Below are 20,209 nucleotides of genomic sequence, written 5' to 3'. Positions count from 1 at the left end.
TGTCACAAATGGTGTCTTCTTGATTCAATATAGAGGTTTCTGTCTCTGTGTTGGTGACAGTGTCCCACTGTCAATGTCTTTCTCACTCCAGGTTCTGAATCATTTCCTTATAGTGTGCATGCCTTCCTGTGTCTCCATGCATGGTGTTGAAGTGAAATGTTATGATCAATGAAGAATGAGTTACTTACTTTAAGTAACAATCTTTCTGGTGGCTATTCTATTTAACCACAGTTTCTACACCTTGTGCATATTCCCTAGGGGTCAGACTGGATCAGGAAACTTCAAACAGCATTCCTGCGTGCTGATAGGTGGCAATGTGCGGTGTTGTGCTAACATTGTTCAGCTCCAGAAGTGACAAGCGGAGCTGAGTATACACCCCACACAGGGGTGCTAACGTCAGTTACTCTTGTAGGTTCTCCACGTACTCTGAGGCAGGGCCTATTGCATACCGGTATGACCATTGTGCAGATCACTAAATTGGGACCTTTTTAAATGAAAAAAAGAGACCTGTACACTGAACGGAGTGGGGGGGGGGGAGGGGAGGGGATCTGCAGTTGAACAGAGTATCCAGAAAGATCATTACTGAAGTTAAGTAACCTGTGCTTCTGATGGTAAAATCTAACCGCATATTCCTCACCTTGTGACTAGATACCATGGAAGTACCATCCCAGGTAGTGGGTCTGTGAATTGGTTCAGACCAAAAAGTCCTACAGGACTGAGCAGGCAAAATGACCTCCACAGACCTGACTGTCCGAAGCAGTAGTGCTTCGTGAACATAAGTACCAACACCCTTTAGCCGCCTGACAAATATCCAGGACATGCACTCCTCCTACCAGCACAGTGGTAGCAGGTTTGGATGTGGTGGTATGAGTCTGCTTCTGAGCCAGTGTATATCTTTATACAGAGAACAATCCATTTGGAGATTGTCCGCTATTGCACTGCCTTGACCTGCTTTCCCGTGAAGAACCCCAGAAAGAGTTGATCATTCAACCAATGTTCTTTGGAGAAATCCAGATAAAACATTAGTGCTCTCTTAGGGTCCAAATGATGGAATCTCTCTTCCTCCTTAAAGGGATAAGATGGAGCAAAGAATGCTGTAAGGGTGCTAGCCTGCTCAACATAAAATGGAGTGACCAATTACAGCGGAAAAGTAGGTTGTGACCTCAAGACCACCTTATATGGAAAGAATGTAGAATAAGGTGTGTTGACAGGAGCCTGCAGCTAGCTTGATGAAAAAATGGCAATGGGAAAGACTGTTTTTAATGTCGATTTTCCATGGGGAACTGTGCAAAGGCCTAAAGGGGCTGCATATCAAAAAAGTGAGACCTAAAGTCCACTGTGGCATTACAAAAGGTGTTGGTGGAAACCTTTCAAAGATCTCATCACAGCAGGTAATTTAAATAAAGGTTGATTCTTCTTAAATTTAAAGAAGCCACAAAGGATGACAAATAGCTGTTAACCATGCCAAAAGCAAGTCCTTGCTGGGCCATGGACAAAACAAACCACAAAACTTCAGGTCATTTAGTTTCTAATGGGTCAGTTAGGCAGGTGCCGCACCAAGCCACAAATTTGTTCAAACAACTGGTGGACACTGATTTTGTAGTCCGGTAGGTCAAGGCCAAGATGACATCAATGTCCTCAGGAGGAGGGTCAGACACAGTCACCTGCTGCCACTCCATCTCCCCACACGGAGATGCAGATAGTGCAGGCCCAGGTGCAGCACCCTGAAAACAGATGCTCATGCCCAGGTGTTCTTGATAACACTCTCTCCTAGCTAAATCTGGTACTGCTAGGATGACTATGACCCAGTCGTTCCTAATCTTCTGCAGAAGCAGTTACGAGAAGGCATACAGTGGTCTTGAGCTCCTCTCTAAGCAGAATAGATCTCTGAAAGAGACAGGGCCTCTTTCGGAACTCCAACGCACAAATGTCCTGCCACTGCTCGCTACTGTCAATGGCAAAAAAACTGAAATAGGATTCTCTCCACTTGGGAAAGTGCCTTGCACTACTTCTTGTTACCACCCTACTACTTGTTACCACCCTGCCCTCTTTGTATTACCACATGGTGGAGGTGTTGTCCGTGAGCACCTGCATCTGCCTCACTCTGTTGTGTATGAAGGCTTTCAATGCAAATTAAATTGCCTTTAACTCCAACCAATCGATGTGGAGTTGAGCTTCTGCTGGAGACTAGAGGCCTCTGATCTCCACCTTTGCCAGATGGCCTTTCAAATCCAGAAGCGATGAATCTACCACCACTGTCAAATCTGAGTGGGGTACTCACTGCCACTGACCCAATCAGTAGCCACCTCTGTAGGTCTTTTATGGACTCCCTTAAATCTAGATACAATGACTTGTCCTGGTGTTGTGGTTCCACTGCCGAGCCCGCATATGCCACCAGTCATGTTTCACCAGCAGGATGCAAGAGGCTAACAAACCCAGCAGCCTCAGAGTCCTCCACACAGAGATCCAGGACAGAGGCTGAAAGATTCTTCACATGTCATAGCCAGATGTCATGGACTCTCTGCTCTGTGAGAAAGGCACAAAACCACACCCTATCCAAAATTGCTTCGATAAAAGGGAGTATCGGTGAGGATTTGGGAGAGACTTTGGCATGTTGATAGTGTCCCCCCACTTGAGATTTGCTGTTGCCTGGGGTGAGCCTGCCTTCAACAGCCAGTCGTTGAGGTAGGGGAAGACTGGTACTCCCAAACTCTGAAGGCATACTGTTACCATCATCATCACTTTTGTGAACACCTGAGGGGCAGTGGTGAGGCCAAAACGGTGCACTGTGATCTGAAAATGCTCCAAGCACTCCACAGGTAGCGTTTGCGGGCCTGAAGGACAGGGGTATAGAAATAAGCGTCCTGCAGGTCCCAAGCCAAAATTCAGTCTCCTGCGTCTAGGGTCAACAGGACTTGGGCCATCATACACATCTTGAATTTGTCCTTCTGCAGTGACATTGAGAGTGCCAGTTTCCACTCTTCTTCATGGTGTGTGCTCCCTAGCTTCTAATATCACAACATCAGTGCTTTAAATAGGCCGGTACTCACTGGTACTTAGTACCGGCACTTCTACATTTTCTACGTTTGAGTATCGAAACTTCTCCTTGTCCAAAGAGAGTACTGGAACTCATGGGGCAGCAATTCAAACTCTGACATTTGTCATTTACAAAAAAAAAGCACAACAGAGAAAGCAAGTCAGCCATTTTGTTGAAGCACTCTGATAATGGAGTGCTAATCTACCCTTTCAAGGTGCTAATTGAGCAGCGGCCCGTATGCATTTATTCAGGGCTGGCAGGGAGTTTGGGGTGGGGCCAGAGTCACGCTGTCATTATTGACACAGGGTCGACCCAGGCTCCTTGGAATCAATAGCACAGTAGGTGTGTGAGGAGGGCTTTCTAACAGCCATGTCTCATGACAGGGCTTCAAAGAAGGCTTCCTGCTGGCATAGCAGAGTAGGGCAGCACTTGTTTGGAACCAGGCTGAGGAGGAAGGTGGAGATAGTGGCACAGAAGCAGAGTAGGAATCATGGTTAATAACATGGGTGTCAGCAAACGTGGGTATTTTCTAAAACACGTATTGAATGTCCTGTCTGCGCACACCAATGCTTCTTTGTCACTGCGGGAGTGGATTGCATGAGTGATGTTGTCTGCAGGGTCCAGCACCAGATATATAGCTGCAAGCCTTGAATTACCACACTCTGCCCATAAAGCGCACGTGAAAGGGTCTGCATGTTGCAAGTGCTAGGCCACTTTCTCTCCAGTGCAGATCTGCTTTCTCCACATTTTCAGCACAACTGTATTTTGTTTTTTTTAAGAAGCAAGGAGAGCCCAGTCAGAGCCATACCACAAATTCTGGCTTGACCTTAAGCGTAGCTTGGACAACATTCGCACTGAAATAAAAGTGTGTTTTTTATCCCATGGAAGCATTTCACATTGGTGCATAAGCTTAAATCACAGCATTGAGAGGAGGGTTTGCTCTCACGGTTACAACACTGCCATTAGTGAACTAGGAGTGCTACAGCAAACAAATGATGGACGGAATGCTAACAATGCAAACATTCTCCCCAAGTCAAAAGATCTGGGTTAACTCCCTCGTTCTTTTGCCCACTACGGCACCCCAGTTTGGACCCAGCCATATGCAAATCAGTCTTGACCCTGTGCCCCATTGGAAAAGTCCAGACCGTACTGCCAGGCCAGGTCCACCCAGGACCGGAAACAAGCATCCTGGGACCGGTTTCAGGGTATGTCACTCTTCTTCAGCCAGGCTAGCTTGGAATCCAGTGGCACAGTGAGCAAGGTACCCACGTCTGGGCATACCCATCCCACTTAGGGCGAAAAGTGTTACAGCAAACAAATGATGGACAGAATGCTGACAATGCAAACATTTTCCCCCAGTCAAAAGATCTGGGTTAAATCCATTGTTTTTTTGCCCACTACACCACCCCAGTTTGGACCCAGCCATATGCAAATCAGTCTTGATCCTGTGCCCCCATGGGTACAGTCCAGACCGAATTGTCAGGCCAGGTCCACCCTGGCCAAAAAAAACAAGCATCCTGGGACCGGCTTGTTCGGGCTGGACTGTTCTGACAACGGACAGGGTCAAGACTGATTTGCATATGGCTGGTTCCAAAATGGGGTGGTGTGGTGAGCAAAAGAATGATGGATTAATCGCAGATCCTTGTGACTGGGGGTGAATGTTTGCATTGTCCAGCATTCCGTCCATCAAATGTTTATTTTGCATTAGTGAACTAGGAAGCAAGGTGATTTTAATGTATACATTATTATGGCCTATTTTCTTTTCATGAATGAAGCAACATTAAAGTGTATTACATCTAACACATGATTTTATTATACAGCACACATCTGGCACTTTTGCATTTGAATATACTATCTATCATATGTGTCAACGAAGAAAATGGAGGCTTAGTGAGATGATATATTTTTCTGGAATCACACAATTTGGTCAGTGGGGAAGCTGGGATTGTTCCCAGAATGTCTGCTTTCACTTTGTGCAATTCAGCCTCTAGGAGGCTGTATCTTTCTTTCTCTGCTGTATTACAATAAAATTCACTATTTTGTCTTTATTGTTTGCACATGAGATTAGTGTTTGGTTGACAGGGAGATGCAACATCAACGTTAAGTTCATTTTCGGCTTGAGGGTGCAGGAGGACCTGGAACTGAGCCAGAGCCAGGCATCCTGCCACGATTTTTCAGCAGTTTGCCCACCCCCAGAAAGAGAGAATCACACTTTAGAACAAGTAAGGAGCTTTGAGGCAAAGCAATGCCATTGGGGGGGGGGGGGCGAGCTGGATGATGCCTGCTAGGTGGCAATGAGACAAAAATGTTAACCATAGATAAATGTTTCCCAAAAAGTTTAAGAAAAATATATAGTGCAAGTCATATGTGATGTAGGTGCTGCACCATGAGAAGCCCACTTTCATATTAAATGTACATTTGTGTACGTATAAGGGGAAAGGAATACTCAAGAGATACCGGAAATGCTTTAGTATCATTATACACATCTGCACACCAATTAAATCTCAGTTAAATTAAATGTGTGCCCCTAGCCGGGTTCTATAGCACTGCCCATAGCCCCGCACCTGTGGCCCCGCCCCCAACCCCCACCCCCTAGTCCATATCTTAATTTGGTGAGTACCTGCACTTATTTTTTTCCTTTTAAAGCACTGCACGTCATCAAAAGGGAGGATGAGATGGCAGTAAAGCTTGCAGCTTGTTTTTGAAATGCTGCTTTCTTCTAATGTGTCCAACCTCAAGTTTACCATGGGCAATGAAAGAATGCCAGAAAGCATACAGAACAAACCAAGTATGTTATTTCCACAGAGTATAATCAGTAGTGTAGCCAAAAATGATTCAGTTATGTGGAATTCCTATAGCCTAAAGCCCAGTAAATGTTGTGTGAGGTCAAGGGCAACAAATTTTCATGTGTATTTTGTCCTTGGGACAAGTAGGCTCAACCTCCTGCAGCAGAAACCCTTTGGCTGCCAGTTTGCAGTTCCACAATATGGATCAGGGAAGGGCGCTGTCTCCAGTTAAGGTAATATTTTTGTCCATATGTTAATGCTGTTCATACTTGTATTGATGGTTCATCAATTGAAAGCCTTTATTATTAGGGTGAGTGCTCTAAGTAAATGTTGTAAGCTCTGGCTACACTACTGACAGTGGTTCCAGTGTAAAAATGTGTTCACACGTTTTCAAAGTTTAGCAATATTAGGCTATGTATAATCCTCCCGAAATGGTCTCTGATTTTATGCAAATACTTGCAGAAGCTTTAAAGCAAGGTTGATGATTCTTTGCTTTGAAAATAAAATGTTAAAAAAAATCAAAGTAAGAAAAAACATTTAGGTAAACTACTGTAAAATGTCAGGTACCATTTCTTTGCAGCATCATTTAGTAACATGTGTTGAGGCATGCTCGTATTTCCCAAAAATATTCATAATGGAAAATCAGTGTAACCAGTTTCAATAAGAGTATGGAAAACAAAAATAAACAAGCATTAGTAAAGCCAGTAGATCTGAAATTGGTGGTCAGCTTTTTAGGTTTGTCAATGTGTGACTTGTTTTGGCATGGTTTTTGTAAACCCTTATTGGCGTGGGAGCTGCCAGGCCCTTACCATTATAACAAACATTGGCAAAAGCAAAAATTGGCAAAAGCAAAAATTGTTTTTACGTCTCAAAAAGCACACCCTGCCACAGTAGTTACTGGCACTGAACAAAATTACTTTGTGTGCCAATATGCTCCTTGTGAAAGTGCAGACTGCTGTCACTCACAGTGAAGCCAGCCGATACAGAGAGAGAGTGAGAGAGAGAGAATTTTAATAAAGACAAAAGGTCACGGTCAACGCCAGACTACATTAGGGGCCCAATTATTAAAGAAAGTCTCAAAAGTGCATCCATGGTATAAAAGTGCAGCTATACGGCTTTCGTGAATTCCCACAAATTTACAGAAGTAGGACAAGAAATAGTACTCCTAGAAAATGTGTGCATTTTAGCATGAGCAAATATGCATGTGTAAATTTGCTGATGCAAAAATATGAGTGTTTGCAAGTTCACTTTCCCTCCTACCACTCCCCCCCCCCCCCCCCCGACTCTGGAAGAAGGTTTACGTCTGGCATTGTCAGGAGTAACTTGCCAGCATTTTTAAGTATGGGAAAAGATTGGAGAACAGTTGTAGAAAACCCTTAAAACATGCAAGTCAGTATGTTTGCAAAGACTCAAAAGGGCATTCTAACCCTGAACTATTGCTTACCACTACCTTCAGCCCCAGTATGTAGATCTCCGGAAATGGGGCAATATAGGGGATTGGAAGCATTCAAACACTACTATGTATGAGCCCTGGCATAATCAGAGAGGCTATATCAGAGTTCTTATATAATGAGATTGTTGCCATAATGTGTCGCTGCACTACATGGCACCAAAAGGGCAAGTGGATTTTGTTACAGGACAAGTAGATTTATGAAGCAACCTGCCCCATGGACAAGTAGATATTTTATTAAATTCCACACCCCTGAATGTTTGGAAAATGCCTAAATATCTATAACCTATAATATCTACAAACACAATTATACCTTGTAGTTCAAAACATGACATTAGTTGAGAGTTACAAAATAAGCTCTTTGGATAGTATATCAATTACAGTTTCAAAAGCTTTCACATGCAACATAAATCCTCACAATGGCCTTTTAGCAGAATCACTTTATTATTCAGGATTTTCAATTAAACAAAAAATAACATTAAGCACATGTAGTAGTAATATGTTAGCCAATCACATTACACACAGTATAAAACAGGTGTGCTGCTGGAGCACTGTTATCATTCAGCAAAGCTATATGTGCAAGTAGCATCATGTGTTTATAAATCATTGATTACCCGAATTATAAATCTATTGGCCTCTTTTGATTCGTAAGAAGTTTCTAACTCAGGTTGAATTGGTCAAGTCTACATTGCCTTAACTGTTTATGAGGTTTACTTCTGTGAATAAGGTCCGTCCTTGTATTTTAAGTATACTCTGAAAAACATATTACAAAATGAATTTGCAGAAACACAATCTACATCAGAACTTTACTGTAGCCTAAGATTAATGTTACACTGGCAAGAGATGTGTCAGGGCTTTAGCAGTTCTTGGAGGTAGACAGAGTGCATGTGGTAAGCAGCCATCCAGCTGGACCGCTTAGAGAAGTTTCTGTAGTAGGGATTGGAGGCTGCAGAGTAGTAATCCTGCCACGCCTGGTAATAGGACCTCCAGTAATCCTCATAGGCTTGCCTTTCATATGGCAGAAAGCCGGGATTTCTAGGCTCCAATGTAGCTGAAACCTCTTCCTCCCTATGCTTATGAATGCCTCTCTGAGAATGGTTTGGGGGATGCTTAGCTTGACTGCTTTTAGACCATTTAGACTTTGCTTTCACTGGCTTTTGCCGGCTCACTTTAGATTTTGTAATTGGTCTGTTTTCTGAGAGTCCCTGCAAATCACGCGAGAAATGTTCCACATGTGCTACTGGGGCACTGTTTGGTTGGACATGGTCTGTGCTTGATGAAGATAGAAACTCTTTCTCATCCTCTGGAAAATCATTGGGTGGTTTTTCAGTTTCATGCGCTTCTTTGTTTTGGGGCTCATTCTTCAGGTGCTGCTCACGACACTCATAGTCCGATGAGGAGCTGGAGCTGAAGGACTCGTTCTCGCTCTTACTACCATACGTTGCACGCACACTAGAATTTGCAATGGAGCCACTGCGGCCAGGCCACTCACTGTCGTCATTCATTTCAGTTTCAGGGTCATCAGTCCTTTCGGTTTCAGAGCCGTTATCCTTTTCCAGATTAGGGTGGCCATTTCTTTCCTTTTCATAGTCATCGATCATTTCCGTGTTAGGATCCTCGCTCTGCTGAGGGTATCCGTGTTCACCAGGCCCTGTGTAAACCCTGATGATCTCTACATGCTTATCTAAACCCTCCTTGATGAACTGCTCGTAATCTTCCACCAATTCAGTAAAAGTCAAGGTGAGGTCACTCTTGTGCTTAAATGAAGCTAAGGAAAGTATTTTTGGACGTGAATGATCGGAAGACTCTTGTTCCCCCGCTGCTTCAGGGGAGTTCTTAAGCAGCCGTCCTTTCCCCGCATCAAGACTTAAACTCTTCCTAAGAGAGGGGACTACTGGGACATCAGCAGCTGATTTTGTAGGCAGTTCCTCTATAGTTCCTTTCATAACCGGGTTCAGTATTGATTCCTCTGTGGTTGCTTTCAGCATATGTTTCTGCTTTGGACCCTTCTTGAAATTTGATTTTAAGGATTTAGAAATTAAACAAGTTGGGCTTTCAAGAGCACTCTGTGGATCCATCCTTGTGCTGGTGACAGTCATAGCTTCAGCGGGCAAAATGTCAGTCTTCGGCAATGGATTAGCTCGCTTGAGAGGTGTCACTTCAACGTTCCACTTGGGAGAATCTTCCATTAGATCAGCTGTGATAGGTTCTGAAAAACAAACACGTGTCACAGTCAACATATGTGTTATCGCCAACACTCTAGACACCTAGAAATCACAACCAAACTATGGTCTGAAGAAACACTAGAACCGTATCATGCAGAGTTAACAACAACACGTGTGTCGAAGCACATTTATCCAGTCCTGGCTTACTTGTCAACACTGCTTTTCGTGTACACTTGCAAAACCATACATGTAATGCATAAAGAGTAATTACAAGCACTGGCATGCAAAGAATTGTTGGGTTAAAGAGCCAGGGCTGGATGAAAGTGCGCCTGATGACACAGCGACAGTTAGAAATTAAGTAAGTTACCTTCTATATGGTATATTGGAAGAACATAGGATAGGGATGTAAAAAAAATGTATCGTTTGATTGACTTGTAGTCTAATAAAACTCAAAGCACTAGATAAAAGATGTCACCTAAAGGATCGATGCAATTTTATGTCAAGAACGCATGGCATACTCCTGAAAAGGAAAAGCCTCTATCAAACTCCATTGAACTGTATGCAAAGATAATTAACTTGGAAAGTCGTATTTCTATAAAATAGTTACGGTGAAAGGTGAGAGTTTTAGAGGCTACGTTCTCGGAAAGTAGGGCTTTTGTACAACTCGGCAGCAAGGGTTTCCCTCCAGACATGCTTACTGCCGGCAGCTCTTCACTTCTAGGAATCTCGGCCATCCTGCACAGATCAATAGAATCACAGAACACCCCTCGCCCACGCTGCGCCCTTATAGCTGCTAAAGGCAATGACGTTACACGCTTATCTAGTTAACGTGTTTTGATACTTCTACAGCTGGAAAACAGGAAAAAAGGTAAACAACTGATAAGTAAGTTAAGAAAAACCATACCTGCCTGCAAGGAAATAGATAGGTCGTGAGGAAATGGAACGAAAAAAACATCTGCCGCACATGAAACAGCCAGAACAATAGGGGGGTTTCATGACCTCATCGGCCTTTTGGACATAAACAAAAGGTCACAGCGCTCAAGGGCACCGGCAGCAAACACTAACAGACTAAGCAGCCCAAAGAGTACATGGCAAATACTTCTCACATCTGCCATTTTACACAACGACGAAACCTACATGTGCCACTCGGAGCAGTACAAAGGGGATGCAGAGACCAGCTGAACTGCACAGAACTAGACCCGGGAGTAGCATAAGGACACAGAACATGGCTAGCGTGAGAATGCAAGAAACTTGTGAATATTAGCAGCTGGTACAAAGAAGGCACAAGCAGCCGGAAATAACCTGGTCCCAAATAACGACAGCACCAAGAAAACATTCGACAACGTTTACTTGGTTTATGAGGCAGAAGCAGCTAGTTGGCTACACCAGTAAATCATTGGCATCATTCAGGCATCACTTTCTGAAAAAAATGAGCAAAATGGACTGAACTGCACACATTTATTAAATCTATAGCCCAGAGGGCTGGCGACCACTGTGAAAGGCACAAGGCCAGGAGGATGGCTGCAAAATTGGCTACATGACATTTAGCAGAAAACCTGCCCGAGGATTGCCTTCCAAGGCTCAAAAGACAAGGTTAGTTGCGAGCTTTGGCATGGCAAAAGATCTGGCTATAAAGGAATATTCTACCTTGGTAATGTGAAGCATTACACGTAGATGGCAATGGGTATGTATTTTTGTGGAAGCAAGGAACTGTAGAATAATATTAGTGTAGGTTAAATGGTCAGATGAGAATTGCACTGCCAAGCTAGACCTAAAATCGTCCATGTAAGTCACTGACTGCTCTCCTCCCATCTATGCCGCAGCCAGAGAAAACAACATAAATGATATAGTTATCTAAGACACTTTCATAGATTTACACTGTCATGGGTGTGCCTCTGAAAGTTCAAGTTCAGGCAGCTAGACAAATAAACAAAATGATCAAAGCTGCGTGGAGGGCAAACACTTTTTGGTGGAAACACCCAACTACTTCCCAATCAAAACATCTACTTCTGGCTCCTAATGTGGGCAGAGCCAGACCTGCTCTAGTGATGCTCACATAATTGTCTGGCAACAGCTGCGCTTTCAAGCCAGACCATAAAACGGTACCGGTCCGTGCTAATGAAGTCCAAACTTTCTGAGACTAGAAAATAATCACCCAACCTTGCAGTTCCAAAAATGCGTTAATCAAACCCATTACGCAGGCACAAAATAAGGCAGGTTACCGGCTTGCCCACGTATGCAGGAGGTGGTGAGCCTCAGGACCCAGATTTCCACTGCGAACCATCATGCAAAGAAAACTCACTACACATTCGACAGTCACACAGGATAGGCTTTCAGTTCTCAGGGTCCAACTACCTCCTTTCGGAAAAACTTAATGAGGCTAGACCCTGCAACACACCTACCCACCCCAATATGCTTCAGGGACAAACTGCACCACTGAAGAATCTTCACCGGATGAATAACAATTGCAGACCAATAACTGCACGAAATGCAGAGAGGCTAGGTAACTAGGGACTGTGGCACTATATAAACATCTTTTAAGGAAGAGAATGCAGATGCCTTCCAATACAACGAAGGTCAACAGAACAAATGAAAACTACAAGAGAAAAAAATGTAAGCAGCCTCAAGATTTTTATGAAGATTTATACAAAGAATAACACATAGATGACATTCAACCAAAAAACGTTATTAATAAAGCAGACGCCCTCCAGGGCATTGTCCTTAAAGAGTGGACACCGTGGCTGTAGAAAGCTGAAACTATCTTCAATGCACTAATTCACAAGACCTTTTCAGCACACTTGCTACAAAAACACTAACAAATTACTTAACTCTATGGGGGTTATTCCATCTATGGCTGGGGCAGCAATTTTAATCTACCCAAACCTTAAGAGAGACCCAAATGAGTTTGGCTCTTGCAAACCTACTGCATTTCTCAATGTCGATGTAGTGCGGCCAATTCGTCAATTCCCAGTTTACTGGGTTGTAACTACTGCAACTTATCTCTGTCCAACCTATCTCTAGACAACTAATAGATGGGTACTATGAGGCTGGTCAATGAAATGGTAAGAACTTAATTATTGATCTATGCTCAAGAAATAACACATGCCTGTTAAAAGCTGATGTGAATGGGTACTGCAGGTCTATTTGCACTGTTGGTCACTGGGGCTCGCAGTTTGCCAATGGGGATGTTTAGGGAGTGGGGCTGACTGCCAGGATATAGCCCAGGTGTCTGAAGAAGCCCTGCCCAGCAGCGTCCCGTGCAGGGAAGATCGGTGGGGCCAGGTGGGGGTGGGAGGGGGATTTAGACAGGCGACAAAGGAAAATGAAATATTTATTTAATTTTCCCTCTTGGCCGTCTGTCTAATCCCCCCCCCCCCCCCCCACCAAGCCGGTCTCACCGTTCTTACTTGCACGGGCACCTGCTGCCCCAGCTGCTGCCCCAGCCTTACGTAAGCAAATGTAGAAAGCAAAAAGTGGGTGCAACCACACCAGACTTGCTAGTGAGGGTGATCACCTCTGGGAGTTGATGCTGGTGAAGACAATTGGCGGCCAGCAGCAAGTGTTCAGAAGTTCACAGTGCGACAAAGGACAGTGAGTGAGCAAGTTCAAAGGCAGCTTTTGGCTCATAAACTGGCAAAGCAATCCCTACATCAATATATTTCCTCTTGGGTGGGACGGGATTCTGCCACAGCACTCTATTCATGGCCCCAGCTCATAAATAAATCCCATAAACAGGAGGTTCTCAATGCAGGGTTTGGCGTTGTTTGGTCTTTGACTCTCGATGCTAGTTCAAGTTGGGTTTGCAGCACGTGCAGCATTATATCTAGTTCCTTCTTTTTAATTTTTAGAGTTTACTTCCGACTCCAAAGGAGGGCTGCAACAATAGTCCTGCCCCTTGTTCCATCCTTCCTTTGTGGAGCATGCATTTCTCTTAAGTAAAAGGTGATTGGATATTGTGGTCATATACACCAGCTTATATCCTAACATTGACGCAGTTGGTGCCAGGCCAACCAGCTACTCAGGTCGCAATTGGTGCCAGGTCAACCAGCCCCTGATATCATGAGCTGCATCAAAAAGTTGGAGGCAGAGAACACCTTTCAAGAGCACTTTCTACTGTATACAGAAAGGTTCTATGGTGGCAAAGCATGCCATCACATTTGTAGTATCACAGGATACCTGGTTATGGGAAACACCAATATCTGGTGAGGGGAACAATTTGCAATACTTGCACAAGATGTAAGTTCACTCCATACAGGTGAAAGACAGTTCAAACCTGTTGGTTGGGCAGCCTCAGATTGTCTGATCCCAGGCTGCCACACTGAACACAGGCGATGGACAAAGAGCTATTAACAGAACAATTGGTCAAACCCATAGCTCGATCTTCAGTTGATGCCACCAACTGCCAAAACTGTAATTACCCACTGGGCACGATAACCTCCCTTCGTTAAAGGAGGTATACACAAAGTTTTCAACTCCAACAGAGTTATTAGGCTTGCATCCGGGTCGCTGAAATATCTCTCAGGGGGCTGTTACACGAGTCTCCTTAGCAAAAATAAAATGCCAGGTGGGACGGAACTGATTAATTCAGGAACATGATGGCATAGGAATATTGCACTGTGGATTTCTGACCATACTGATGTTCACCAAAACCATGGTAATCCATACAGAGGCCATTTGCTTGTCCCTGACTAACGGGGCTATATCTGTAGGATACAGGTGTGGAAGGAAACCAAAAATGTTCCAGACTTTCCAGACTTTATGGCAAAAAATATTGCCACAATTCTATCGATCCACAAAGAGTAAGAAAGCTTTCATCCAAGTCAACTTCAACTACTTGAAATAGATACACATCTGCTCTAGTCATCAGTATAAACAAATGGGTGTAGCAAACTACTGATGGTTGATAGCCAGAAATAAACATAGCGCTCTCTAGTCCTAGGCTGTAAAAATACAAATAAGCATGAGATAGGTTGCCACTGTCACAGCTGCTATTTAAACTTCAATGGGAACAGTAATCAAAAATTGTATTCCTGCTCCATTTAAGGAATATGCATAAAACTGAATGCACAGGGTGATGAATCCGCTACAAAACAGTAAACCTGTCACCCCGGTTACCAAATTGTATTAAATCTTCCATCGCTCAAGTCTCACTTCATGTCTGGGGCCAAGGTATGCGGAATCTAAATTGGGCAAACCTATCCACGCTTTCACATAACTACCCACCAATCAAGAGTTACACCAATGAGCAAAGCAGTCAGTTTAAGCAATGGAAAGAATGAGCATGTATAAAAACAAACATTGACAATGCCAATGGGTTTGCCTTAAGAATGAAAGTGCCTTTTTGTGTCACTCAAGGATTTAGGGACTCAAAAAGTCACAAGTGTGAGCTCTGTCGCTATTGTTTGCACTCATGCATCCATCCATCCATCCAGTGACTTGTTCTTGCATTCAAGCTCTGACACACCCACAATAAAACAAACACAAACTCAAAAACATATTCAAGCCAAATTAAAATAAAGTACAAAAAAGAAAATCTACTGCTATCTGAACAAAGGAGAAATATGCTTGCAATAATGAAACTAGACATAGCAGCAGGTATCTATCTTGCAGTGGTATGTAGTCTATTTTTGTTTTAAAGTTCCAGTATGGATGCCATGTTTAGAATCAATGTGTTAGCCATCAAGGAATGATACAACAACAATACACTTGGGCCTATAGCATTCCATAAGATAATATTGTTTAGACAGAGTGGTCTTTCAGGATGCAGCACACTGCAGGTGAAATGAGCTGCAAGCAAATGGCCCTTTATTTACCACTTTCTGTGAAACTCTAATATCCTTTTAAGAAAAGTTAAAATTAACTATTAAAGGAGGAAACTGAAAACTAAAAGACTGACCAAACAGTCCTATAGCTGAAGTACACTTATTTTCAAGTGTATTTGTACATATAATCAGAAAATGCCATTATTCACAGCACGAGAGAGCCACTGACTGATGTGGTGTGAACCAATCCCCCATGCAATAAGCTATCATGTGTGGAAGCATAGTGTAAATGACACTCAGCCAAACCAAATGGCAGAAAACGGCTAATCCAAATGCCCTCTATGTATCTATACATACACACACCCACATACACACACACACACAAACACACACACATATATATATATATATACATATACATATATATACATATATGATTAGCACAGTGCACTCCATGCCGAGCTAGGAAGGGACAAAGTCCTTTGCCGCTTCTACAGCAAAGTTTTTACCAAAACTGTAATACTGTGCCTTGAGTGGTAAAATGCTTTTGTCATTTTACAGCTTAGCATGGAAGGCACTGTGCTAATAATATGCTAAAATACTTTGCTGTAGGAATGGCAAAATACTTTGTTCCTTTCTAGATCGGCGTGAATTACTGTGCTAATCCTATGCTTAAAAACTTTGCTAGAAAATCAGACATTTGAGGTGATCAGATTCAGGGGCAGCTTCTCCATAGAGGCCAAAAGGGTGGCGACCCCCTTCTTCCCCCCTCACAATCACCTCGCACTAGCATCATATTTCTCAAAATATTGACAGCCTTCATATGTAACGAAACAATCTCACTGATCATTTCCTTATATGTAAAAGCTGCAATTTTACCCTGCACCAAAAGAGGGCTCCCAGGGCTGTATTGCACGTGTCTGGCATGGGCTGTAACAGCCCGTCCTTTCACAGATGCAATACATATCTGACATGCTGCACTCGCGTCAGGCAGTGCAGCATGTCAGATAATGGTGATTTGGGTCCTGTACGTCATGATCCCTTATGCCCTACCAGAAATAATGATACAGGAAATAGGACAGCCTTCCATCCTATCTGAGATTCTGATTGGGCATAAGAGTGTGGGTCTCATTCTGGCACCATGTTTGTGCGTTTTGAAAGTCGGGAATACATGTACAGAGGAAACAGTGATAAGGACTGCCCCAGGTAAGTTTCCACGTTGTGTACGAGTGAGAATATGTTTGTGTATGTGCCTGTCTGCAAGCGTGCACCAGTGTGTGTGTTTATGAGAGTGTGTGTGAGTGTGAGTGTTTGTTTGTATGTGTCCTTACTAATGTTTTATGATCTTTCATTTAATTGATATCCCCACTGCTTTATAAATTGAAGAGCCACTACTGATCAGATGTTGCTGGTGTTTTAGGGCACTCTATACAGGAGCTGCTTTCCACCTAAACTTGGGAATTACCCAGACTCCTCTGCTTCCTTATTGCATAATATATGTGTGTGTATGTACATATTGGTAGTTCTAGATAGGACCATGTTTCCACAGGAAAATCGTTTTTTTGCCTATATCTGTGGTGCCGTTTTGACAAATGTTCACAAAAGTTTCCCAAAAAAGTACTGCAGTGATTCTTGTTGCGAATGGAAAGTTTCGGGCAATCCATCAAGCGGGAACTAAGGAAAAAAGGGGGAGTGGTTAAAAAAAGTGTTTTTCCAATGTGACCCTGACCTCCGGGCCAAGGCCAGCACTCCCCCCAGCAGCTCCGCCTCACCAGGACTCTCCCCAGCTGCTCTGTCACCAGATGTGCAGGGTTCGAGTCAGCTACCCACACCACGCACCTGGACCGCCCAGCTGCCTTCTGGTAGCCCACTACCTCTGCTAGTTAGCCTTTGGTGCCTGAATTTACTTAACTGTACTTGTGGTGCTTATTTTTTTATTGTTTTTTCCCCCACTTGTCTGCCATTTGCACATTCATTTCCTGCCGCTGCTGACCCTGCTGCCCCGCCCCCCCGACCCCCGCTCCAGCTTCTCCCGCCTCCCTGCCTCTGCACCCGCCCCCTTCCCTTCATATGGTAACCACTGCACGGTCGCACCGCTGGCGCGCCTAAGGCAAGCCCGTCTGCGCCCGTCCGCGCCCAATGCCAGAACCGCTGGCCCCCGCGAACACCACGACGCCCGTCTTCACTACGACTCCAGCAGCCTCCAAGCGCTCAACGCCGGACGATCACGCACCTGCTGCCTCGCTGCCCCGAAGCGCACCCAAGGCCCCTTCTCCTGCGGGAACTGCAGCTTCACTAGCATCTGGCCTGCCAACCCACCGACCGGGATAGAACCCAATTACCTCAGGTGCATTCTCCTCAACACCCGCTCCGCCCGCAAACACGCCGTTGAACTCTGGGACCTTCTCGACTCAACCTCCGAAGACGTTCCTGACGGAGTCCTGGCTGAACCCCTCCTCGGCACCTGACATCGCCATAGCCATCCCGGAAGGCTATCACCCACGGGGACCGCACCAACGGAGTAGGAGGAGGAATCGCCATCGTCCATAGGAACACTCTCCGAGTCTCGACCAACACGACGACACCCTCAGCACCGCCTAACACCTGCAGTTCCAGATCCATACCGATCCCAACACCACCCTCAGAGGAACCCTCGTCTACAGGACCCCCGGACTCCAACAGTTCAGCGACTCCATCGCAGACGTCAGCACACACTCCCTCGCCTCCACGGACTACATCCTCCTCGGGTACCTGAATTTCCACCTTGAGAACAACAACGACACTAACTCCGCCACCCTGATCGACAACCTCGCCAACCTCAGACTCAGACAACTTGTCACAACACCCACCCACTCTGCCGGCTACACGCTTGCCCCATCTTCTGCGCAAGCGCCCACGATTCCTTCAACCACACCACGAACTCCACAGGACCAACCATTACTGCATCCACTGTACCTTCCGTAAACCCACCACGCACCACTACACCCAACAGATCCCTCGCCGCTGCTACAGCAAAGTCACCGAAGACCAGCTAACCACCTCCCTCGCCAGCCCCCCGCCAACCAGACCGACCCCGCCGCCCGCAACTTCAGACAGTGGATTGACGACTGCGCCAACACCCTCGCCCCGGTCAAGAAACCCTCCAACAGTCACACCAGCAAGAAAGCCAGCTGCTTCACTGAAGATCTCAAGGCCCCCAAGCACACCTGCCGAACGCAAGAGAAGAACTGGCACCACGAGCGAACACCAGACAGCTACGCAGCCCACAAGAACGCCACCTGCAGACACCATCAGCTCATCTGAGCCGCCAAAAGGCCCTCCTTCAAAGACCGCCTAGAGAACAACGCACACAACAGCAAAGAGCTCTTCCACATTGTGAAGGAACTCTTCAACCCCAGCTCCAACACCAACGACATCCCACCTTCACAAGACCTGTACGACGCACTTGCCACCTTCTTCCATCGCAAGATCACAGACATCCACGACAGCTCACTGTTAGACCTGTCAGCCCCTTTGGGTGGTCCCTTTCTATTTTGTTTTCCTTTCTTTTTGCCTCCCAATTTCTTTTTGTCCACTACATTTTTTTTGGTGTTGTCCATAGGTCTCTGGGCGCTCCATTGCTACTAAAATAACAATGAGGCGCAGATGCCCTTTTAAAATGGAGGTGGGAGTAGGGATCATTTACAAAATGGTGGCCTGCCAACTGACCAGTTTACCTCGTAGTCTAGTGCCATAGGGTAATGAGAGGGATTCCAGAACCTTCTGGACCTCTCTGGACACTCTAGAGAGAGGCTATATAAGGTAGAATGTTGAGCGACCATTTTGTGAGGCTTGATGGTTCTGAGGAGTGAGGGTTGATGGTTCTGAGGAGTGAGGCAGTTGGAGTACAGTCTGTGGGGAGAGGAGGTTGGCGCAGTATGGGGGGTTTAACTGCCTCTTGGGGCTGCACTCTCTACTTGCTGATGCTATCCCTCACTCATTGATCTGGCCCAGCAGGAATAACTTCTCCTCGTACCTCTGACATTGAAAAGGTGTACCTACCCTCAGGTGTGTTGACCGGGATATGGACTGAGGGACTGAGGAAGAAGGTCAGGTGAGGGCAGCTGAGTCTGCCTCTTTTTTTGAAACTACAACTCATGCGGAGTAGACCCTTGCCGACATTCAGTACCCCGGCGCGACCAGTCCCACCTACAGCTTCGTGATCTGCCTGAGTCTGCCCCCACCCCTTGACCAGGAACTTACTAGATTTGTGGTGGTCATTAGCTGCTCCTGGGTTCCCCGTGCTTATGTGCCTCACTGCGGCGGGCCTTTGGGAGCTCGTGAGGTGAGGGACGCTGCATTGATTGAACAGGGCTGACGGGGGTGAAGCGGGAGGCAGGAACTGATGCCGGGTCCCGTCAGTGGGCCAGATTCTGACTGAGGAGAGGGGTGCCGGAGTTGGCTGGAGGGACCGTCCCTGGGAGGTTGCCGACAGCAAAGGAGACCCCGGGTGGAGCCCTGCCCCGGGACTTACTAGGGAAGCACCCGGAAGGAGTAGGCGGGATTGCAGGAGGCCGGGAGGGGAGGAGTTCACCCTCTTCCAGTGGGCGTGTGGAGGAAGAGACGCGAGGGCGGCAGAGCAACAGAGGCTGAAGCGTGTTCGGCCTGACAGGGGGGGAAACCTGCCTCCGTGAGTCTTCTGTTTCCAAACTGGGCCATAATTCGTAATGGAGACTCCCGGGAGGAAGGACTTGTCTCCTCAGGCGGCCAGCACTGGTCGGAACGGCCGAACAAATACCTAAACCAGAAGTAAGCAGGGATTCTGGGACAGGGAGGGAGGAGTGGGTCCCACGGAGCACTCTGCTGGGCCTGGTAAATACCTGGACTTCCTACCACATAAAAGTTGAGTGATTGAGGGGGACTGGGGTTCTGCACTAGTTCAACGGAACCATCCAGGGAGATCTCACTCTTTTAAGAGAATAGCGAACCCAGGAACATCTGCTGATTCAACGGTAGCAGTACAAATAACA

General features: G+C 45.6%; 1 protein-coding gene across 3 annotated transcripts in view; it reads right to left on the bottom strand.

The window, feature by feature from the left end:
* Positions 1–7,698: 7,698 nt before the first annotated feature.
* Positions 7,699–20,209, bottom strand: part of DDX20 (DEAD-box helicase 20) — a 290,477-nt gene continuing 277,966 nt past the window's right edge. For all 3 annotated transcript variants that reach the window (XM_078644460.1, XM_078644461.1, XM_078644462.1), the window contains exon 11: positions 7,699–9,482. In XM_078644460.1, the coding sequence (XP_078500586.1) occupies positions 8,122–9,482 (1,361 nt within the window). In that variant the 3' untranslated portion in view covers positions 7,699–8,121. The remainder of the gene's footprint in view (positions 9,483–20,209) is intronic.

This window comes from Lissotriton helveticus, chromosome 5_1 (genome assembly GCF_964261635.1).
Source record: "Lissotriton helveticus chromosome 5_1, aLisHel1.1, whole genome shotgun sequence".
Classification (NCBI taxonomy): Eukaryota; Metazoa; Chordata; class Amphibia; order Caudata; family Salamandridae; genus Lissotriton; species Lissotriton helveticus.
The sequence above is the reverse complement of the archived record's forward strand: the minus strand, read 5'-3'. Positions and strand labels throughout refer to the sequence as shown.